The following is a 25,743-nucleotide window of genomic DNA, read 5'->3' on the forward strand; positions in this document are numbered from 1 at the left end:
AGAAGCGAAATATGGACCATCAAAACTGCAGAAGAGAAAAAGACTAGAAACTGAAGTAATGAAATTCCTACAAAGGACTGCAGGTTAGTGTTGGATGAGGCTAAGGGTGGGAGAATATTGGACTTGGTCATAGGATTAGAAAAGTCTATTGGTGAAAATGACCATTCAATCTTGACTTGGGAGATTGTAAAAACATCAGGAATATTCTGTCAAGAAGTGATATTTTTGGAACTACAGGCAGGTGATTATGACATGCTTAGGAAGAAGCTTAAATCTGTTCCATGGCATAAAACATTGTAGGGTAAGGATGTTAGTAGTGCATCAGATATAGTTAAGGCTATCTAGAGAAAGCAGTATTAAATTGTATACCTAATGTAAGGAGGATTAATGGAGGGTATATAAAGGAAAGGTGACCAGCATGGCAAGGAGGGCAAAAGCAGATTATGAGAAGAATCTAGCTGAGCAGACCGAAGGAATTCCCAAAGAGTTTTTTTGTTATGTGGCAAGTAAGAGAAAGAATGACTATGGAAGATTAATCTTAATGAGTGATGATGGTCATGAGGAGACAGAAGTGGATAAAATAGTTGAGTTACTGAGTGACCATTTTGCAAGGATATATCATCAGGGTCATCGCCAGATTAGGTCTCACCCTGAGGCAAACAATTAAATATCACCCCTGATGGATTATAAGACAAAAATATAAGAAAATCTCCAATTGGTATTTGGTTTTTATTACAAGAGAAACATTAATGCAAAACAATTACGTAATAATATTAATTAAATGTTTGTTCTATGGGGGATATCACACAATAAAATTATTTATAAGCTCTTCTAAATTTAAATTATAAGCTAAGTCATCCTCTATTGATATAGTTGCTAGATCAACCAATCTTTTTTGTGTCATTGCTGTTCACAAATAATTTTTAATCAGTTTAAGCTTGGAAAAACTTCTTTCCACACTTCCTACAACAGGAATTGTTAGCATAGCGATGGCGCCTACCGCAATATGGCTGAACGAACGTCCTTATTAAGCTGCACTGTGAGGCAGGCTGCCTCTGTGCTACACCCTGTCGACAGTACTGTATATCATCCTAGTAGGTTATTTCTTTAACCTATGTGATAAACACTCATGTGGGAACCAGAGGTGGAGGAATTGGAGGGTCTTAGGATATTGCAAAATCTCAATGTAAATTCAGTTGTGGGATTAGATGGGATATCAGTTAAGATTTTGTGAGATTGTGCAAGGGAACTGGCAGTGCCTTTGACTAAGCTGTTTAATTTTAGTGTCAGCTGTGGTAGAGTTCCAAGGAAGGGCAAAATAATTCCTTTGCATAAGGGAGGTTCTAAGACTACAGTAGCAAATTATAGACCAATTAGTATCTCAAGTGTCTCAAGTGAGGTGGCAGTAAAAGTATTAGGAAAGTTGGCCAAAAAGAGAATTCAAGAATCAGTAGATAAAAATATGATACTGTATGAGGGTCAGCATGGCTTTGTGAAGGGGTAGGTCATGCCTTAGTAATTTATTAACTATTTATAATAGAGTAACAACTGAGTTAAATAAAGGAAATAGCTACATGATGATTCTTCTGGATTTTGCAAAGGCATTTGATAGAAGACTGCATGAAACTCTGTTATGCAAATTAGAACAAATGGGGATGGATATCGTTAAGTGGATAAGAGGGTGGCTGCTGGACAGATATCAAAAAGTGGTATATGGAGGGGCAGAATCATGGCAAAAACAGGTGACTAGTGGTGTGCTGCAAGGTTCAGTGCTGGGACAATTGCTGTTTAATTTGTACATAAATGATATAAGAAATAACCATCAGTTGTTTGCTGATGATGTGAAAGTACGTAGAGTAATCGTTAATCAAAGCAATGTTGAGAGCTCAGGATGATTTAAATAGGCTGTTAGTATAGACAAAAGTTGATGGGTGTCAGTTTAATATGGAGAAATGTACAGTTTTGCATTTTGGAATAAATAGATTCCAAGCCATATATCACATTGATGGCACTGTAGTCCAGGAAATAGATGAAGCTAGAGATTTAGGGGTGGTGGTAGACAGAAAGTTAAAGTTTACAGGACATATTGCTAAGGGTGCTAAGCTAGCCCATAAGATTAATTGGCTATTGAAGAACACATTAACAAGTAGAGATAAGGAAGTTGTCATTCCTCTTTATGAGGCTTTGATATTCCCACATCTGGATCTGTGCTCAAGTCTGTTCCCCCTGGGTTTTTTGGGGGATGAGGAAGTAGTGGAGAGGATTCAGGGATGAGTGACTAAGATGGTGAATGGTCTGTTCCCTATGAGGATAGATTGAAGGTGTGTGGATTGCAAAAGTTGGTTGATAGGAAAAAAAGAGTGGTTTTGATAGAAACATTTAAGTTGCTTAAAGGATTTTATAGGATAGATGCAGGGGAAATGTTTTAGCACTTGGCTAGAGGGACCAGAACAAGGGGGGTCATCCCTGGAAGTTGAATGAAGGTGTTGTTAGTAGAGGTGTGAGGATTAGGTTTTTGCTTGGAGAGTGGTGAATGAGTGGAATGGGTTGCCAGAGTCAGTCATGAGTGCTTTGTCTGTTAATGGGTTCAAGGAGAGATATGATAGATTGTGTGGATAGATTGGGTCTCCTGCGATCAGTCTTCAGACGCTATGAAGGTGCCTTTATAATAATAATAACATTGAAAGAATTAATAACTTGAGACTACCCCAAAAGATACTTAGATATCACCCAGATAGAAGAAGTCAGGGATGACAAAGAAAATGATGACGCCTGAACAACCTTCAGGATGATGATAATGATTTTTGTAATTTGCTACTTTTGTCTTGGAACTGTTTTATCCTCTTCGACTCTATTTGAATCATGACACAGCTGAGACTTAGATTAAACAGTTGGTCAAAGGCACTGTCACTTTTCTTTCATATTCTTGCAAAATATACACAAGCCAATATTGCCAATCCAATCTCACTACTGTATTCACTTTGAAATTTCTCAATATGCTGAGTCTGTCCTCTCCCTCAATACTTTTTTTCCAAGTCCAGCTGACCAGATTAAAAACTCCTGTCCTTTATTTTTAATACTTCTGATTTTGTACTTATTCATTTCAACATAGCTTTTCCACAATTATACTTGTGATGTAATTACCAACTCATTCATATTCAAAACCTGGAGAACTACATTCAGCATTGCATGATCATTTCTGTACACACTCATATTTGTCTCAGGGATGGCTGAACCCAGACTTGACTGCATTCCCCTAGCTTCCCTAATTTTGGCTTTCTACCCTCTCACTAAATACCTCTTTCTCCAAACATCTAACTCTAAAACCATTGAAATGCAAATCATCAGCATATACAAGTCCTTTCTTCCATCACATTTTACTTAAGATATATATAAACTTCATACCATTCCTCCTACACTTCTCATTGGTTCATTTGCAATGATTTCCTTTCTTTTCAGTTTATTCCTATCATACTATGACAGCAAACTTATGATCTTAACTCTCTCTCACTCACTCACTCACTCACTCTTGCATTTTCCAGCAATTCTTTCAGATCTTCTCCCACTGTATATTTCTCACCTTTCAAATTACTGATGCTTGCCAAAACAATCAACTCTTTTAGTTTCCATCTCTGTACCAACAGCTTCACTGACATCTTTGATCTTGTATCCAGAAAACATAACTTCATAATGTTCTCATGAAGTACAACTCTTATCATAGAATCCTCATATATTACCCTCTTTTTTATTCCCAGTTTCTCACTCTTTGATATTCTTCTCACTCACTTTTTCTTTCATTCTCTTCCTTGCTGCATTGCATGCCAGTTGCTTTTCATATCTCTTGAGCTCACATTTTGTCCTGTTAAGAACTCCATGTAAGACACTGTTTCTCTCCTCATTGCCACCTCATCATTCACATTACCTTTGACCACTTATTTTATACTTTCAGTTCTGTTTCATCCACTATGCTCAGTTCCTTCAACTAGAGTCTGTTCTACACTCATTGTTATGCCTTTCATCATCATCAGCAACATTAATTACTTCAGTGTGGTACATCTCTGAAGTGCAGAGTAATCATATAGTATTTGCTGATGTCCATTGAAATTATCTTCATTTTTCTGCTTTCATCAGAGCTTGTATTTCTGGCACTTGCTTACAAAACATTTGTAACCCCCCCACCACCACCACTGTTGCTTTTGTATCATAAGCCATTCACCTTTGGTAATGAATACATTTAGCACACTTCATTGCATGAAAACCTCTTGTTTAACTCTTTGAACAAGAACACTTGGCCAACACTATTCTTATTCACTTTGGTGCAATGGGAAATACTTTTTATGCAATATACACTGCTGGGAAAGAAGTCAATGGACACTCCCATGGCAAAGTGCATTGTGCCATGTAACGAGTCATGTTTGTACTTGGTATAAATTGGAGGCATATGATGCTCTCAAGTCAGTGCAACTGTGTCTGGATGAAATAGCTGCGAGAAGGGAACTGACTATAGTTTTAAAGAGGCATTGTGATAGAATGCCATGTTGTAGACTTATCTGTTTGGGAAATTGTTGACAAATTGGGCCATACCAGGTTAACAATCAGTGATATGCTACTAAGATGGAAGTGCAAGGAGTCATCTACAAGTACTACTCATAGTGGATGACCCACCATGCTCACTAAATGTGAATGTAAGATGCTACAAAGGATAATATGTAAAACCTCTATTCATCGGCCAATGGAGTTCCAGGCATTGACTGGAACATGAATGTGCACAAAAACATTCAAAATTGAGACTCCAGCATGGGTTTTCATAGTAGGACTGCAATATGCAAGGCCACATTACCTGAACCAATATGCATGTCATCTTCAGTGGTGCAAAGAGCATGGACAGTGGTATGTAGAAGCTTTGAAAACTATGTTATGAAGTGAAGAATCACACTACACTCTCTACCAAGCAGATGGACAAGTGTGGTGAATGTCCAATGAAAATCTCTTACCAGAGTGCATAACCCCAACTATGAAATTTGGATGTGGCAATGTGATGGTATGGTTCTTTTTTTCCTGGTTTGGTCTCAGATCTCTGTTTATGGTTCCACAACATTGAACTCTGAGAGGGATCTGAACATTCTGGACAATGCAGTGCTTCCTATTTTTTGGTGTTTCTGTGAAACTGACCACTGTCTCTTTCAGCAAGACAGTACACTGTGTCATAAGGCTATTGCTACTGTAACTGCATGGTTTGTGAACATCACCACACTTGACTGGCCTTTACTAGAGCTCTGATCTCAACCCTGTTGAACATCTGTGGGATGAATTGGAGTGTCAGGTAAAGTCAAGGGACATTTGCCCCATAACAGTCCTGGACCTAATTACATGCCTACAGGAAGAATGGTCTAAAATTCCCATTGATCGCTATCATACGCTTGTGGAAAGTATATCCCATAGGATTGCTGTAGTCAATGTAGTGAAAGAAGAACCTACATCTTATTAAGGTGGGTGCTATTGGCTGTTTGTTCCTCACACTATGGTGTCCGTTGACTTCTTTCCAAGTAGTGTACATGTAACAGTGATAATGATGATGTAATAGAAATTAAAACTAACAGAAGTAACATTACATTTTGTGGATATGGATGTTTTATGTGCATGAGTTTTTGTGTGATCATGCTCTTGTGCATGCTTATGTCTTTGATCATTTGACTTTATATGAAATGATGTTATTAATATTAACATCTGACCTCTATAAAGTCAACAGACTCATCATGGGAGGGGTCTTGTCTTTTCTCAAGCAAAAGAACATCAAACTGTGCTTTAAGACCATGCACATTTCCACACTCAGCAATCACTCTTCTTGCAAAGATTCTGCTTCTCACTCCCCTGTGCATACTCTCCTTATAAAACTTCTGGGGATGGTCTCAGAGATAGTTCCAGGGCCACCCCTGCCTCCTTCTACATTATGAAAAGTCTCCTCCACATTAATCTGGTAAAAACCCCTCACCAACTTATATTGCAATCATATCCCTTCTTCTATTCACAAGGCTCTGTAAGTTACATTCCTCCAATTTCTCTTCATATTTGACATTATTGTCAGATCTATGGAATGTCAAATATGAAGAGAAATTGGGGGAATGTAACTTACCTTCTGGATCCTTTCCAATACATCCTGAAGTCCTCGAAAACCAGGCAACCAAATCTGTGCTCAGTAATCCATATGTGGCCTGATTAAAGTCTTATACAAGAGGACTATAACCTCTTTGCTTCTGCATGTCAGTGTCATCCTCATTATTGCCTTAATCCATTGCTTACAATTTCAGCAATGTAACTCCTAAACTTCAAGTCTCTGTTCACTGTCACTTCCAGATCCCTTGTCTCATCCACCTCTATCCAAATTTCTCCATTAATTACATATTTCTGCATCCTAATCTTGCCTACCAAATTTTAAGGCTTTGCACTTTGTAACATTAAATTGATAGCTCCACTCGTTTTGCCCACTCACATAGTCAATTCAGATCCTTCTGCAAGGCTATAATGCCTGCTCCACTTCTCATAGCTCTTCCCAGCTTGGCATCATTGGCAAACAGCTGCACATCCCCACTTAAGTCAGTCCCACTGTCATTAACGTACAAATTAAATAATAATGGTCTCAGAAGAGATCCTTGTATCACTCCATTAGGTGCCCCCTTCCTCTTTTAGGATACTACTCCTTCATACATAAACTGCTGATACCTATCTGACAGTGAATCAGCTATCCAATATATAGCTACAAGCTAGTCATATGACAGTCTATCAAAATCCTTTGAAAACAAACTCTAAGTACACCACCGTATATGCATCTTCTTTGTCGAGTAAATTTATAGACTTCCCCCTAACAGACCCATTCTGACCATCATAAAGAATACTTCTATTATCAACCCACTTCTGAATCCTAGTCCTTGCCAACTTCTCTAACACGTTAATAACAACCCCCAAAACACAGATTGGCCTATAATTTGTAGCCTCAGTCTTATTCTCCTTTTGTGAAGTGGAACAAATTTTTCTACCTTTCAATTTTTCAGAACTTGTTCTGTTGCAAGAATTATGTTAAACAAGTGTGCCAAAGGTGCCATTAATTCTATTGAGCATTCCCTCATTACATGTTGCGATATACTGTCAACTCCTGTTGTCTTATTGACATCAAGTTTACTTAATTCCTCACATACTTCCTGCTCATTTACCATCAGTTCCTCCTCCACCATACCCTCTACACCAGTTTCTCAAACTTTTCCTACAATGGAACACTTCACAAATCCTGAAATTTTAACGGAACACCTTAGTTAGAGTTGAGTATTATCCGTCTCATATTCAATGTAAAGCTAAACACACACTATTGCTGCAGCAGGCTGTATTGCATTGCAAAAAATGTGACAGCACACACACACACACACACACACACACACACACAACAGGTGTACCAGGCTGTAGTGCATTGCATTGACCTTGCTTGTGACTACACATTTCCTAGAATAGATACTACTTCACTTGAGCTCGGCGGTGTCAACAACCACAGGTGGCTGAGTCAAGGGCAGCGCACGCTGGCCTGAATAGCACAATCCACACGCAAAGTTTATTGGTTTATTTCATCCTCATGATGCTGCCATAATGAGGATGAAATACACTGATAAACTGATCATTGAATACTTCAACTAGCATCGTCCTCCCATAGTCATTTTTCCTTTTACTTGTCACATACCAAAAGAATTCATAAGGATTTTTCTTATCTTGATTGGCTAATTTCTTCTTGTACTGCACTTTTGCTATCTGTACTAACCCATCACCTTCCTTGCCTGCTATTTGTACTTGTCATGCAACTAATCATTATCAATATTCATCTTGTATTGCCTCCACAGTGCCTTCTTCTTCCAGATTTCACACTTAATCTCTTCATTCACCCATTTTACTCCTACCTTGTTTAGCCTTTTCACTTTTGGAATACACTAAGACATTGCTGCTCTTGATCAATACCTATGCAATGTTGTCTTCTTTCCACTCGGTAGTTCTCAGTTGTTTTCTAAGCTTTTCATAATCACCAGCCTTGTAGTTCTTCATATATCCCTTCTTTATAGAAGTGCTCATATGATTGGTTGCAACCCATTTGATCACTTCATAGTCATTGTCACCAACCAGGAGAAGATTAGACACTTAGTTTACAATCATATCCTTTGATAATATTAACTGGATCTAAGACTTTTTTTTTTTTATGTTGAAATTATGGATCTAAGACTCTTAACCTTTGTGTACTTTCCATTACATATTTCCTGAGATTGTTGTCTCTTAATTCATTCTCCTTATTCCTTGACACTATCTCATATGCTTTTTTCCAATCAATATTGCTGTAATTGAAATCACCCATAATGATCACCATTCACTTGTTCACTAAGCCAAGTTGCCTATACATTTCTTTATCTCCACATTCCCTGGCTTGGAGCAACAACCTCCACCAAATATCTCATTCTATCACCTCCACTTCACCATTGTTGCTTCAAAACCACTTTTTTTTTCTTCCCTTGTATCTCAACCTTGTGTGGACATAATTCACCTGCTATCATCAGTAATGTTCCCCCTCCCTTATTGCCTTTCCTATCTTCACTAAAATATCATATTTCTCGATTTCTATTTTCATCAAGATATAATTCTCATTCAACCATGTTTCGCTTATTCTATTTTCAGGTACATAAACTCAATCAATGCAACAATTTCATCTCCCTTATTCCTGATACTCTTGGCATTTGTAAATAAGCATAACAATTCATTTTTTGGTCTATAACCAGTCCTGCTCATGCTTCCCCCCCCCCATCTGTGACTTATCCTCACCTGCTCACCATTTGTGCAATTAAACCCCCCCCTCCAGGCTCTCCCTCTGCCCTTCCCCCCCAGTTTGTATTCAAGGCCATTCCATTACTGTGCTGACCATCTACATATATCATTCATTACCTACTTTCAGAATCCACTCTCCTTACACTGTGTCTCCCTGACCCCTCTGGCCCACTAATTCATTATTAAACTAATATCTCTATATATTTTTGAGGACTGGATGGAAATCATTAGTAGCCCACGTTTGTCCTTGACTTGCCCACTGAGAAAGTTCAGATATTTATGCTTAGTGAAGCTGTCAAAAATCACTTAGTTTCTTAAGCAAGATTAAACATAAACAAAAAAAAAAAGTTAAAGAATAATTCATTGGGTACTCAAAGTGTAGGACTTCAGCATTAAAGTTCTATATTGATCATGTTTTCAGAATGTAGATGCAGAGTTCTGTCAAGAACAGATAAGAATGAGAAAAAATCCAGCTCTCTCTGCCTGGTTGGCCAAGTGGTTAGCATATTTGCTCTCCAGCCATAAGGCCACAAGTTTGAATCCTGTCATGGGTATGGATGTTTGTGATTGTCTGTGAAAATGCTAGTGGGGGCGGTCGGCAGTAGATGGCGTTGGTGTAGATGATGCGGTTCGCTGTAGTTGGTGGATTGAGTGGTGGAGACAGAGAGCTATAGAGTAGGTGCCCTTCCTCAATGAGTCCTTGGACTCCCTGGAGGTGTCACATAATAATAATAATAATAATAATCTCTGTTTAGAAAAGTCTTTGCATGGATTTGTACAAAGAAACATGCAAAACATTTTTCATATAGCTGGAGTGTTGACATTGGATTGGAACTAAAAAAAAAACTTTTTCAGGGGCTTATCTATATAGAAGTCCACACGGTTAGCCTATTGGCTGTGTGCTTCACAACCGTATGCCTGGTGAAGGAGTGTTCTAGGTTCGATTCCTGTTGGTGATGTGAGGAGCTGAAGGATCTTCCTCAGCCATAGCCAAGTTAGCGGTCTTGAGTGTGGACAGTAGGGTTTTTCCCCCAGTTTATCTGGGATTTTTCATCCCGCAAAGCGGCAAATCGGCCTTGAGAACTCAACACTACGGACATAGGATACACCAGGGCATAGGGCTGACCACCTTATCCTGTGAACAGTCTGAGGTCCGATGATTAACAAATCCTTGACACTGCAAGGTAAAAGAGGGGGAAAAGGAAGATGAGATGAGATCTATATAGAAGCTCAGAAGACTCTGCACCTGCAAAGATACCTTTGAATGCTGGATGAAAATAGTTGGCTTTTTTTTTTTTTTTTTTTGATCATGTCCTTTAAGTCCTATCTACAATCGCTGATACAGTAAATGTAATGATTGGTATAAACTTAATGTTTTTAATCCTTAAATTAAATATAATTATATGCAAGAGATGAAATAATATTGTAAAAATTCATAAGAACCAACATAAATTATTTAGTATAATGAATTTAGTTTAATCCTTTATCCCATTGAGAGCAAACAAAGTTTGCGCCTGAAAATATCTTCAGGACTAAATAAAGTGTTGCACTATCTTATCCCAGGATACTGGGTTAGGAGTGTTGGTAGCTTGCTCCACCTTTGCCACGAGTTGCCTTGGTGTTGCACTACTTACTGGGATAAGATAGTGCAACACTTTATTTAGTCCTGAAGATATTTTCAGGCGCAAACTTTGTTTGCTCTCACTGGGATAAAGGATTAAACTAAATTCATTATAGTCAAACCTAGTGATAAATAAACTTTCAACATCTTTCTCTAAATCCAGAGTAATTTTTAAAAAAAAGGTGATAAACCTTTTGGCAACTCCTATAGGTAAAGATGACTTGCTACTGCTTCTGCCTGGTATCTCCAGCTCTGGGCCTGGCTCCCACTGAAGAGACCTCAATAAAGGTCGAAACTAGTCTAGGTAGATGGCCAATCCCTTAATGCATAACAGTATACATATCCACATAGGAAATGTGTTTTGCATTATGGGAGATACTGGGTTAGGAATGTTGGTAGCTTGCTCCACCTTTGCCACGAGTTGCCTTGGTGTTGCACTACTTACTGAGATAAGATAGTGCAACACTTTATTTAGTCCTGAAGATATTTTCAGGTGCAAACTTTGTTTGCTCTCACTGGGATAAAGGATTAAACTAAATTCATTATAGTCAAACCTAGTGATAAATAAACTTTCAACATAAATTATTTAGAGCACTCTTATGTGATTTGGCTCAGTCTTAGTAAAATACTGTGTATATAAAAAGCATTCACATGGATTAATTTATGATGACTACAGTGATTTAGCTCAATCATTGCAAAAAGCAAGTGTTATGAAGAATTATTTTATAATAATTTATCTTTGTTTGGTTCAATTTCTTGGTGATGACTAATATATTTAACTTGGTTGATCAGTATATAAAGATGACTAATTAAGTATACTATTAAATGTAGAACACCATTCTGCGGTCGAAATATGTGAATAAAGCCTATTCAAATTTTTAAAAAAATACTAATAATCAGCAGCTCACACATTAGAAATGATAATATTTCTTTTTACAGGTGTTCATTTTCCAGCCATTGCTAGTATAGTTGCAAGCAACTTACACTCTTCAGAGAAGACATTCTTCACTAGTGTGGTTACATCAGGTCCAGCAGTTGGGTGAGATAAAGTTCTCTAAATTTCCAGTCATCAGTTTAAAGATTGTTAGAAGCATAAAACCTTTAGTTGATTCACTTTTTAAGTGAATTAAAAAAAAAAAACTTCACGTAATCATACACATTTTATCCATGTTTAATTATTAAATACACTATTTACCAATAATTGGCTGATAGAACAAGAGGCCATATTTTAAGTTGTGGAGCATTCCAGGTTTGTTAATAACATAAAAACCGGTGTACAGATAGTAGGAAGTAGCATTTCATCGTACCAGTTGAATACAGGTTGTATATCAACACGATGTGAACTCAGTGACTTTGAGCGAGGTGTCAACGCCAGCTGTCACATTGATGGCATGTCCATATGTGCCATTGCCGCTCAACTGGAGCATGCAAAATCAACAGTTGGTGATGTGATCAACAAATGTAGATGTTCTGGCATCACTAGTGCAGGAAAACACTCAGGGCAGCTGCCGAAACTGATTGACGGGGACAGGAGGGTGTTAAAATGGGTAGCAAGCAAAAACAGACTATAATCAGCACAAACCATCCGTGATGAGTTCCAAAGCTCCAGTAACATCACAGTGAGCACTAATACTGTATGAAAAGAACTCCATTTACTGGATTTCCATGGAAGAGCAGCAGCACACAAGCTGAACATCACAACAATGAACAAGGTGGCTCGTTTGGCCTGGTGCAAAGAGCATGTGAACTGGATAATTGACCAGTGGAAAATGGTACTCTCGAGTGATGAATCAAGATTCACTTGTTTCCAGTCTGATGGCAGGGTGTGGAGGCAGCCTGGTGAACACTTGTTACCATAGTGTGTTGTATATCCACAGTAAAGTTTAGTAGTGGAGGAGTAATGGTGTGGGATGCATTCAGCTGGTTTGGAGTGGGACCACTGGTCATTGTCCATGGTTCCATGAAGGCAGCTCAGTATCTTGATATTCTGGATAATCAGGTTCTATTTTATGGAATGGTCCTGTGATACTATCAAGACAATAATGCCCCATCTCACAAAGCTACAGCTGGTATGAAGAGATGGGTGTTAAATGACTTGACAGAGTCCTGACTCCAACTCCATTGAACACCTGTGGGATGAATTGGAACAGTGATTGAGGTCCAGAGCAGCGCATCCTCAATCTGTCGCTGAACTCAGTGCTGCTTTGATGGAGGAATGGAGACAAATTCCACCTGATGTCTGCCACACATTGGTAGAAAGTGTCCCTCAAAGGGTGCAGGAGGTGATCAAAGCACAGATGAATGTACTCGACAATAGGGTTTGCCTGCTGGTATTAATTGTAAATTGCTAAAGTGTCTGAACAATTATTGGTAGATTGTTTATATTCCTTCTACAGTTGTTATAGGTCAGTGTTTTGGTCATTTTGATTTCGGAACTAAATTCCTTGAAAGTCAGTCATTTTATATTATGGCCTCCTAGGAGGACTTGAATATCATCATCATCATAATGCTAATTATGGGTATAGACCATATTGGCCTGTTCCAGTTTCATTATCCATCCTTTTTTGAGGTCTACCCTGCCTTCTCTTTCCAATTGACTTGAATATATTGCATGAATGGGCAATAATCCATATATGGCCTTGATCAGGCCTTATATGGATTATTGTGCACAGATTTGGTCACTGGATTTTCACAGTGATGAGGATATGTTAGGGTCCAGAGAAGATTCACAAAGGTGCTCAGTAGTTTTTTGGAATGTGGAGTATAAGGCTGGATTGAGAGGATGTAAATTGCAAAACCTCGTGATTCAGAGGAAGGGGTGGAGGATATGATTGAGACATAAATTAGTCAGGGATTGTTATCAGGTTTACATGGAAGAGATTTTTCATAGAATAGGAGAGGGGGTGGGGGTAGAATGAGAGGCCATTCCTGGAAGCTGTATAAGGAGGGTGTGAGGAGGAGTTTCTTTATATGGAAAGTGGTTGGTTAGTGCAATGCATTGCATGCTTATGTTGTGAATGTAGACACTTTGAATCACTTTAAGGCATGGTTGGATGAGCTTTGTGGTGTACCTCTCACAATGAGTCTGTGACTCCATGGAAGTCAGATGCTAATAATAATAATATTTTCAGTCACATTGATGCTTTATCTTTAAACTGTTTGACTGTCTCATTTCCTCCATTCTCATCATCATGTGAACCCTTAAGAGGTGTATAGGTACTATGATAGTACCACATGATTGAAATTACATTATTACTAACCTTCTGCTAACAGTTTTCCTCCAAATTAGCCTGCTGTGTGTAAGGACCACCCCAATATTGTCACATTATATGTTTTTGTTTTCTAAGGCACTTCTAATTGCATCAATCCAACTAGGTCTTGCTCTTCATCTGAATGATTTTCCTGACTTCTAACATAAAATGTGGAAGCTAAACTTAGTGGCAGAGTGTTACTCATGATAAGAGATGAATTATGTGCTTTCAGGGTGGAGAATCTCAGTGGAAATAACATTAATGGCTTTGAGAGTATATGGTGTGAGATGGATGTTTATAGGACAAGATATTTAGTAACATGTTACTTCAGACCAAGGAATGTAGATGATGAGCAGGAAATGTTTAGGCAAATTAGTTAGGCAAGAACAAAGCGAGTAATCATTATGGGGTGCTTGTATTTATAGTGATATAAACTGGGCAGAGGTGACAATAATGGAACTGAATTTTTGGATTTCTTGTGGAACAACTGTCTTAGGCAGCATTTAGTAGAAGGAACACAAAGATCGAAAGTTCTGGATTTGGTCATAGCATCAGAGGATCTGATTGTGACTGAGATGGCAAACCCCACAGCTTGTGAGAGTGACCATCTAATTCTGACTTTCAGGATGAATAGGCATGCCAGCTACTATCAGAGACTTAAAAACCAGCTTGCAGCAGTTCACTGGATAAAAGAATTTAAAGGAAGAGGGGTTGTTAGTGCATGGGAGATACTTAAGAAAAAATTGACAGCACTAACAGATTGTATACTTTGAGTGAAGAAGATAAAGCAATTTTGGGTCAAATGGGTGATAAAAGGAATAAAAAGAGGAATTGCAGAAGAAAAAAGAGATTATGGAAGGCACATGAAGAGGCAAATTAGTTAGGCAAGAACAAGAGAGAGAGGTGGCGAACAGTTGCATGAGGAATATAAGGCTTTGGCTAAGAAAGTGACTAGTATTGTAAAGAGAGAAAAATCAGAATATGAGAGGAGACTGGCACTGCAATCCAGAGAGAATCTGGATTGCAGTGCCAGAAAGAAACTCGAGGAGTTTTTCTGCTATGTGGCAAGTAGGAGGAAAAATGAGAGTGGACAGATTATCTTTCAGGATGGAGATGGGAATCGGATCACCAAAGCGGATGACATAGTTAGCTATTTAAGGATCACTTTATTAGACTGTCTCATCCTGATTTTACTGGCTTTATGGAAGGATAATGAATGTTGAAGTGTTAGAAGTGAATGAATAAGATGCATTCTGAATACTGAATACACTAAATGTCAATTAAGGCAGGGTACTAGATGGAATTTCATCATGTTTTAAGGGAATGTGCTGTGGAACTGACTGTGATGTTAATTTGTCTGTTTAATGAAAATTTTGCAATGGGACAGGTTCCTGGAGAGTGGAAAGAGAGTAATATAATGCCATTGCATAATGGCAGGGTGTAAAATGGAGGTATCAAACTATACATCTGTTTGTATTTTTCTGTAGTTGTTAAAATTTTGGAGAATTTGTAAGAACTCATACATAATTATTATTATTATTATAAAAACCTCCATGGAGTCAAAGACTCATCGTGGGAGGTCCACTGTTATATACACAGTTTATCATACTGTGCCTTAAATATATTCACTGTCTCTGCACACACCACACTCTCGGGCAAAGCATTCCAATCACTTGCTACTCTCCATGCAAAAAACCTGCTTCTCACTCCCTTGCTCATACCCTCCTTATACAGCTTCCAGGAATGACCTCTTGTTCTCCTGCTATCCTCACCCATTCTGTGCAAAACCTCCCCAACATTAATCTGGTAATAACCTCTTAACAGCTTATATGTCTCAATCATATCCCCCCCCCTCCTCCTTCTCTCCACCAATTTCTGCAAATTGCATTTTGTCAATCTGTCTTCATACGCTACATTCCAGAGTCCAGAAACCACCTTAGTCAATTGCCTCTGAACTTTTTCCAACGCAATTTCATCTTTTTGAAAACCAGGTGACCAGATCTGTTGTACACAGTAATCCATATGTGGCCTGATCAAAGCCTTATACAAAGGAACCATAATATCCTTACTTCTACAAGTCAATGTCCTCCGCATCATCCCATTATCCGCTGCGTTGTCTTCACAATTTTAGTAACATGTCCCCGAAATTTTAGATCCTTGTTTACAATCACTCCCAGATCTCTCATCTCCTCTACCTCTTCCAAGATATTTGCACCAATTGTGTACTTTACATCCCATCTCTGCTTCCCAAATTTCAAAATCTTACACTTTGAAACATTGAATTGATATCCCCACTTATTTACCCATTCAGCCAGTATATTCAAATCCTCTTGCAAAGCTACAGCATCCACACTACTCCTGATAGCTCTCCCCAACTTTGCACCATCTGCAAACAACTGCACATCACCATTCAGACCTCTCCAGATATCATTTACATACAAATTAAACAGCAATGGACCCAAAACAGACCCTTGAGGTACACCACTAGTAACTTTCCTCTTCTGGGATATCGCTCCTCCATAGACAACTCGTTGACACCTATCCGACAGCCAATCTCCAATCCAGCGAACCAATCTACTGTTCAGCCCCATCCGTTCCAATTTAATTACCAGCTTGTCATGTGGCAATTTATCAAATGCCTTTGCAAAATCTAAATATACCACTGTATGTGCAACACCCTTAGCCAATGCATTTGTCACTTTATTATAAAAAGTAAGCAGGTTGCTAAAGCACAATCTTCCTTTAGTAAATCCATGCTGGCCACCAAAGAGTATTTCTCTGTTGTCAACCCAATTCTGAATCTTATTGTTAACTAACCTCTCTAATACCTTGACAACAACTCCAGACACACAGACTGGTCTATAATTCAAAGCCTTACTCTCACCTCCCTTATGAATTGGAACAATTTTACCCTCTTTCCACTCTTTTGGAACTTGACCCGGTGAGCGACTCATGTTGAAAAGATATACAAAAGCTGTTGTTAACTCTCTGGCACATTCCCTCAAGACACGTGGTGAAATAGCATCAAGTCCCACAGCCTTATTTACATCAAGTCTATTCAATTCCTACTGTTCACTTACTGACAGTTCCTCCTCCTCCTTTCCCACTGCTTTCAAGTTCTGCATGATGTAAAGTCGCCCATAATGATAACTCATTTCTTGCTAGCTAGGCCAATTTGCCTATACATTTCCTTCTCATTACCCTCCATATTACCAGGTCTATAACAGCACCCAACTAAATACTTCATCCTGTTTACTTCTACCTCACACCATACCGCCTCGAAACCATGACCACTATTTGCACCTTGCAAAACCACCTTAGATGGGCACAACTCATCTGCTACCATTAACAGTACTCCTCCTCCCTTTCTTCCCTGTCTACTTCATGAAAAATATCATATCCGTTCATCTCTATTCCTGTTAAGATGTCATTGTCATCTAACCACGTCTCACTTATACCAACAATTTTGGGGCGAACAGACTCGAGCAAAGCAACAATTTCGTTCCCCTTATTTCGAATACTTCTAGCATTAGTGAATGAACATAAGAAATCATTACTGCTTCTACAAGTCCTACGAACATTACTCCTACGATGTGACTCTTCAGTACCCTCCCCAGTCACTTCCTCTTTATTTCCACCAATTCTATAACTTTCTTCACACCTAAACTCTTCCCACCCATTCCAGGCCATCTCAATCTGTGTTTGTCTGCTTACACATTCACTTCTGAATTCAGCACCTGCATGTTTTAATTGGGTAGGTGAGGGTAATATTATTTATGAAAGCCAGCATGGATTTGTTAAAGGGTGCTCTTGTTTTACTAATGTGATTACCTTTTACAATAGAGTGAATAAGAGCAGTGGATAATGGTATGGTGGCATGCACTGTCATTTTTTGATTTTTCCAAGGCATTTGACAGGTGCCACTTGACAAGTTGATGTTTAAGTTGCATCATTTGGGTTTGAATGTTGGGGAGCAGTATCAGGGAGTAGGAAGGTTATAAGTAGAGCTTCACAGGGTTTACTTTAAGTTGGGGAGAGTTATTAGTAATAGTGCTGATGTTTTTGCCTCTTCAAGAGGATTTGGTTAAGCTGGACGAGTGGGCAAAGGCATGGGTAAGTCAGTTTAATGCAACTGAATGTAAGGTTTTAAAATTTGGGATCCACAGAAGGGATGCTTCACACTCACTTAGCAGAATTATACTAGAAGAAGTGGATGAAGCAAGAAATCTTGGAGTGATTGTGGATAGAGATTTAAGGTTCTGGGGACATATTGCAGAGGTTGTGAAGACATCTCAAAGAATTGCAGCAACTGTTCTCCTCAACAGGAGAATATTGATCAGACAACATCTGGATTTCTGTGCTCAGACCTGGTCATTGGGATTTGAAGGGGATGAAGTAACCTTGAGAGGGTGCAGAGCTGGATAAAGAAAATGATGTCAGAACTTTACAATGTTGATTATGAGGATAGACTTAGGGCTTGTAGGCTCTAGATTTTGTGAATAGAAAACAAAGGGGGAAATATGATTGAGCTGTTGAAGTGGTCTTATCCTATTAACGCTGAGGAGATTTTTCATATGATAGAACAAGGGAAAGGAACAGGAGGCCATCCCTGGAAGTTGCAGAAGGAAGTAGTGAGTAAAAGGGTAAGAAGTAAGATTTTTGCATGGAGAGTGGTAGGAACATGGAATGTATTGCCAGGTGGTGAATGTTCAGACTGTGGATGATTTTAAGGAGTGGTGATAGACTTTGTGTTCACCAGTGTTGACCTCTTGCAATGAGTCTTGTAACCCCATGAGGTCAGGAAAATAATAATAATAATGTCTGTTTTTCTGACCTTTCTTTCCATTCTGTTTAAATGACCATGCCATCTTAAATTAGTTCTGTACATACATTCCAGAATGCTAACACTGTTAAGTTCTTAATCTTTAGTTTTAATATGATTTTGCTATTGATGCCATCTGTTCACTTTCCTAACAACTTCTCATAACTCATATCTGAGATCTCTTTTTTTTGATTAGCTATTTTATTTCTAACTCAGTTCTCAGATCCATAAGTTAAAGTTGATTTAAAGACAGTCTTATGTATAAATAGTTAAGTGCCTTGAGTAATTCTCTCTCTCTCTCTCTGTTATTCCATTTAAATTTATTCTGTTGACTTCACCAACGCTATCTTACTTATTTTGTTTCTGATACACAAACATGAAAATAAATATGTTTATTTTCTATCTTCACTAAAAATTGTGTATCACTGGCTGAAATATTCTGAAATTTCTCCATTCTCTACAATATGTAAGCTTTCCTTTGAATTCTAATTTTTGCTTTCTTTTTTTTGACAACATTTATGTATTTGCTTCTATATTGGTTATATTGAATAGTTTTGATATATTTAATTTCACATGCAAATGTACATTTTATCTTAATTTGCAAATCGTGTGTTTCTTTTTAATTTCATTGTTTTCTGGTATATGCTTTCAAGAATTATAGTACAGAGTGGCCATAATTAAAGAGATGTTCAGAGCCCTGTAGTGAAAAATGCATCGGATGAAATGCAACCAAACTTGGTGTAAGTACACTCTGGAACATGGGACTTTTATTTACAGAAGATAAAAATAGTACAAAATTTTACCACCAGGGGACTTTCGGTGCTATAAGCACACGATATTTGCATAATCTCACTGTTTCTACTGATGAGTTTGTGGATATAAGGAAGACTGAAATGGATTCGCATCATTTTGATAAGACTGAGGTGCTATGGAATCACTGGAGGAAGATGATCAAGAGGTAGACCAAAAAGAACTTACAGTTTTTGAAGGAAAGGTCATAATTATCAAGCTTCAGAGAGATGGTAGAAATAGTTAGAGATAGAGCCAAATGGCAAAGATTTCTTATTCATATGGGACTCAATTTGTCATCTTACAGATGAGAAAGAAGAAGAGGAGGTGATTGTGAGTGCATTGTTAGTGAGAGTCATTGAACATCTTAGTTTGTCAAACTACTTGATTGGTACAGTAAGCTTGGTGTGGTCTCATGCCAAGCACCAAAAATCATCTATTTTCTAAGCAAGCAAAACAGTAATGGTATCATTATGGGGAACTCGGTGTGTGCTATGAGTTGAGGCTAACAGAAGTTTTACTAAATATTTAAAAGTAACTAGAAATTCAGAGCATATTTAGGAAAAATTTTGAAATAGCAGAGGAAAAAAGTTGTGATAATTGGGAGATTAGTTAAAAATGAAACATGGTTGGTTGATTAAATATGCAGTAAATCTTAATTTTGATGCTCAAATGTTGTAGTTATCTTTGCATTTTAATTGAATTTTTTCTTGATTATCTTTAAAGTGATTTCTGTATTTCACCCTCCTCATCATTTGTGTAGAATGCTCTTAAGTGGGAGTGTAGGATCTGTAATACTGGAAAAATATGGATGGCCTTATGTGTTCAGAACAATTGGTAAGTTTTTTTTTATGTAAAGTCAAATGGAGTTGTATGAAAAGCAAATGTTAATTTGAAACAGTATATTGTAACATTAATGGTATAATGGAGCTTGTATTTATTATTATTAATTGAATATTTCTGTGGAGATCCAAGACCCATTAGTTCATACAGTGTTCTCCTTTTTAAATCCATTTACTTAGTGCACTTATTGATTTCTTCTGGCAGTGTATTTTTATGTTTTTATCTAAGTACTTGTTAGGAAAATGTACTCCTCTACCTTACCAACAAAAACTTACACACTCTTACTCCGCTCTACCCAGTCTGATCATCATCAAATTCTTGATATGTGCCCTTAAGAGGTATACAGGATACTGTGATAGTAAATGCTTTTCATGCATTTACTATCACAGTATCCTGTGATTAGTATCCATGCATATGCATATATATATATATATATATATATATATATATATATATATATATATATATATATATATATGTGGCGATTAGTTTTTACTCGGTTGTTATACATTTCAAAAAATAGATTTAATGACTCCAAGACCGAGATAACATATAAAGATTTTAATGATAAATACTACTAGTTTCGGCATATAGCAGCCTTCTTCAGGTATTTATAAAGGAAAGGAATACTAATAAACATTGAATTATTTAAATAAACAAACTGGAAATTACAGGTACAAATTGCCTCACATAATCGATACATAAAAACGTTGTATTTTTCAAGTTGTTCCAACTGGCGTGCCATTGTTTGTTGCAATTGTGCGTGCAAGTTCACGTGAATGCCAATATTGAATAACTGCAGCATGGCTATCTGGGATGTTATAACTTAAATTATTATTTAAGTGGACCGGGTTCAGTAGGATTTCCCTTGATTCTACGATTTTTCTTTCAAACTCATCTTCACAGCGAAAAATATTTTCTGATCTATTCCAGCATACAGAGTGGCTTTGTTGGTCATCATTAGGATTATTTGAAAAAAGAACATGACTGGATAACGCAGTTGCATGAGATCTTTTGTATGAGATGTCTCTCTTATGCTCTTCTATGCGTTGTTCAATAGATTTGTTAGTTTGACCAAAGTATGGGATATTGCAATCACACCACAATTTATATACTCCAGGGTACTTAAGGTTGTGATGAGTAGGTTTTGGATGGCTGATTAGAGAGCGGATTTTTGGAAGTGTGGTGAAGAAGGTCCTGATATTATATTTTTTAAGGACTTTAGCTATTTTCTTAGAGACTGTGCTAATGTATGGAATAGAGATGCTACCTTTAAAATTAATAGTCTCTGTTGTGCACTGCTTAGGAGGGTTCAGAAGAAGTTTCTTAATTGTTTTTTCAGAGTATCCATTTTGTTTAAAAATAAGAGTGAGGTGATTCATTTCTTTTTGTAGTTCATCTTGTTCATTTAAGAGAGAACGTGCTCTGTGTCCTAAGGTAGATATAATTCCAAGTTTTTGTTAAATGAACAAGATGAACTACAAAAAGAAATGAATCACCTCACTCTTATTTTTAAACAAAATGGATACTCTGAAAAAACAATTAAGAAACTTCTTCTGAACCCTCCTAAGCAGTGCACAACAGAGACTATTAATTTTAAAGGTAGCATCTCTATTCCATACATTAGCACAGTCTCTAAGAAAATAGCTAAAGTCCTTAAAAAATATAATATCAGGACCTTCTTCACCACACTTCCAAAAATCCGCTCTCTAATCAGCCATCCAAAACCTACTCATCACAACCTTAAGTACCCTGGAGTATATAAATTGTGGTGTGATTGCAATATCCCATACTTTGGTCAAACTAACAAATCTATTGAACAACGCATAGAAGAGCATAAGAGAGACATCTCATACAAAAGATCTCATGCAACTGCGTTATCCAGTCATGTTCTTTTTTCAAATAATCCTAATGATGACCAACAAAGCCACTCTGTATGCTGGAATAGATCAGAAAATATTTTTCGCTGTGAAGATGAGTTTGAAAGAAAAATCGTAGAATCAAGGGAAATCCTACTGAACCCGGTCCACTTAAATAATAATTTAAGTTATAACATCCCAGATAGCCATGCTGCAGTTATTCAATATTGGCGTTCACGTGAACTTGCACGTACAATTGCAACAAACAATGGCACGCCAGTTGGAACAACTTGAAAAATACAACGTTTTTATGTATCGATTATGTGAGGCAATTTGTACCTGTAATTTCCAGTTTGTTTATTTAAATAATTCAATGTTTATTAGTATTCCTTTCCTTTATAAATACCTGAAGAAGGCTGCTATATGCCGAAACTAGTAGTATTTATCATTAAAATCTTTATATGTTATCTCGGTCTTGGAGTCATTAAATCTATTTTTTGAAATATATATATATATATATATATATAAATAATTATTTTTTTTTGTTTACATTATCATTTTTATGTGACCAATGAAAGGTCTTTGTAAACCTATGATACATTACTACCATGGGTGGACTAAGGATTTTTTTTTCTATTTTTATTATTTTATGATGAATATAATGAAATATAACAAAAACGAATAATATTGCTATAAAAGAGGTAATGAAAGATCTGTGAGTGGCATTGTATCGGGATTCAAATATTAGATTTGTGGTGACGAGAGGATGCATAAGGTTTGTTTTCCTGGAAGTAGAGTGATTGAGGCATTGGATTTGAGAAGTAAGCGAGCAAAAGAGTAGTGGTATTAGGAACAAGCGACTTGACTGGAACAAAGAATTTGTCAGATTGGATATCAGAAGGTTGTTGAAACTGATAAAAGATAATAGTGTAATAGGAAAGGTAGCCAGTGTGTGTTGCCCCCAATAATATAATGCCACATATTTTGAAGGAATATGCCAGGGAGTTGGCATCTGCCTTGACATATTTGTTTAATATGAATGTTGCAGTGGGTTGAGTTCCAAAGGGGTGGAGGGGGGGGGTTAAGATTGTGCTGCTTCAAAAGTGAGATGATAGAACTCAAGCATCAAATTATAGGCCTATCTGTATGTCAGATGTTGTGGTTAAAGTATGGGAGAGGCTGGCGAGAACCAGGATCCAGAATTGAGTTGACAACAATGGTATTATCTTTGATGGAGAATGGATTTGCTAAAGGGAGATCGTGCTTTAATAATCTACTTAATACAATAAGATGATGGCTTTATTGGACAGAGAAGAGAGATACATACATACTTAGATTTTGCAAAGGCTTTTGATAGATTACCAGCCTCTCGCCACACTTTAACCACACATCTGACATACAGATAGGCCTATAATTTGATGCTTGAGTTCTATCACCTCACTTTTGAAGCAGCAGCACAATCTCCCCCCCATGACAAGTTGATAGTCAAACTAGAGAGGATAGGGTTGGATATTAGATTAGTGCATTGAATCAGAGATTGGCTATTTGATAGGTATCAGCAAGATGTGAATGGGGGAGCAATATCCAGGAAGAGGAAAGTCACTAGTGGTGTGCCTCAAGGGTCTGTTTTAGGGCCGTTGCTGTTTAACCTGTATATTAATGATATTGGCAAAGATTTGGATGGGGATATTCAGTTTTCTTCAGATAGTGCAAAGTTGGGATGAACTATGAAGAGTAGAGCAGATGTTATGGCCTTACAAGAATACTTGAATAAATTGAGTGATTGTGCATGGGAATGGGGGATGTGAGTTCAATGTTGCAAAATATAAGATTTTAAAATTTGGAAAACAAAGATTGGATGTAGAATTTATGCATGGTGGGGATATACTGTTGGAGGTGGAGGAAATAAGAGAACTTGGGATGATAGTGGATAAGGATCTAAAATTTAGAGGACATATTGCCAAAATTGTGAGGGTCACACAACAAATTCTGGGAATGATGCAGAGGACACTGACTTGTAAAAGTAAGGAGATTGTTGTTCCATTGTATAAGCCTCTGATTAGGCTGCATATGGGCTACTGTGCACAGATTTGGTCACCTGGTTTTCAAAAGGACAAAGAGATGTTGGAAAGGATCCAGAGGTGACTGACTAAGGTAGTTTCTGATCTCTAGAATGTCGAATATGAAGAAAGGTTGAGAAGACGCAATCTACAGAGTCTAGGATAGGAGGAAGAGAGTTGATATGATAGAGACCTACAAGTTAGTAAGGTGTTGTTAAAGGATCAATGTTTAAGAAGTTTTACAGAAAATTGTGGGAGATCAAGGGAGAACCAGAAGTCATCTCTGGAAGCTGTATAAGGAGGGTGTGAGCAGGGGAGTGAGAAGTAGGTTTTTTGCATGAATGATTGGAATGCCTTGCCTGAAAGGGTGTTGTCTGCAGAGAATTTGAGTGTGTTTAAGGCACGATATGATGACAAAAGGATCTCATAGATGAGTCTGACTCCATGGGGTTCTTAAGGTAATAATAATAATCTATTTTTGTATTATTCGTTTATTTATTTATTTTTTTACATTATTGACAATTTTCTTCCAAATTGGTCTGCTGTTTCTCAGGACTCTAATATTAAGAGATCTTATGTTTTTAATTTCTAAGGTACTTCTCATTGCATCAATCCATCTAGATTTTGGTCCTCCTTTAGGTTTTTGACTACCATCCTGGCATCAAACCCTTACTTTGCTAACCATTTTGAATGCTAACATTGCATTAACTGAATGCAGACTGTCAAGTTTCTTCTTAATATCTTCATTTTTAATATGTTTCTATCATTGATGCCATCTGTTTACTCAATTTTTCTCAGAACTCTCACATCAGTGGTCTTTTGTCTTTGTTGAACTCATGTACTTCTAACCAAACTCTCAGATCCATAAGTTAAAATTGGTTTGAAGACTGCCTTGTATACATCTACTATACTGTTCTAATTTCTATCTTATTCTACATAAATTTATTAGTTAACTCCCCACCATGCCAGCTTTGCTTATTCTGTTGTCTAATTTCATATTTAATTTTGCCATCTTCACTAAAAATTATGCTTAAATATTTGAAATATTTTACTTGTTATATAGATTCACTATTCAGAATGCAGTTGATGTTTTCAATGTTCCTGCTTTTTTTTTTTTTTGCATAGTTTGTTTATTGCTGAATTTCATCCCAAGTTTATTATAGTAGTTATTAAATTTAGCTAAGGAATCCTACTTTACTGAATTTATTTTGAAATATAACATCTGCATAAAGTAAAGAACTGAGATTAATATATCCAATTTTGATAGCAGATTTAATGCAAGTGTCCTACATAAATGGTCCATATAGATGATGAATGTGTAAAATAGTGTGTACCCTTGTTTTACACTTGATTTTGCATCAAACCACCTTTCTGTAGTTCTTTGAATTCTAACAACTTGCAACTTAAATATGGACTATGCATTACTCTGTAAGTGTTCCATTCACCCATATAATTATAGTGTTCTGAACATCTTTTCTCTTGGCACCTTGTGATATGATTTTTCCACATCCACAAGACATTAGTGCTGATCCTCTTTATATTTTCATGATTTCTCAACTATTTGCCATAAAATGAAAATCTCCTGACAAGGTGAAAATATGGTCTGATCCAATATTTGGCCTGACGTTACAGTTCTTTTACTTAATTTCTA

General features: G+C 37.2%; 1 protein-coding gene across 1 annotated transcript in view; it reads left to right on the plus strand.

Annotated features, from left to right (window-relative positions):
• The window catches only part of LOC150107355 (voltage-gated purine nucleotide uniporter SLC17A9-like), a 235,909-nt gene that overhangs the window by 65,313 nt on the left and 144,853 nt on the right, over positions 1 to 25,743 (plus strand). Inside the window, exons 4-5 of the mRNA XM_090391830.1 lie at positions 11,408 to 11,507; positions 20,094 to 20,167. Of these exons, the coding sequence (XP_090247956.1) occupies positions 11,408 to 11,507; positions 20,094 to 20,167 (174 nt within the window). The remainder of the gene's footprint in view (positions 1 to 11,407; positions 11,508 to 20,093; positions 20,168 to 25,743) is intronic.

Source organism: Typopeltis vanoorti, chromosome 4 (assembly GCF_054136105.1).
Source record: "Typopeltis vanoorti isolate ZY-2024b chromosome 4, IOZ_Tvanoo_1.0, whole genome shotgun sequence".
In the NCBI taxonomy this organism is placed as follows: domain Eukaryota; kingdom Metazoa; phylum Arthropoda; class Arachnida; order Uropygi; family Thelyphonidae; genus Typopeltis; species Typopeltis vanoorti.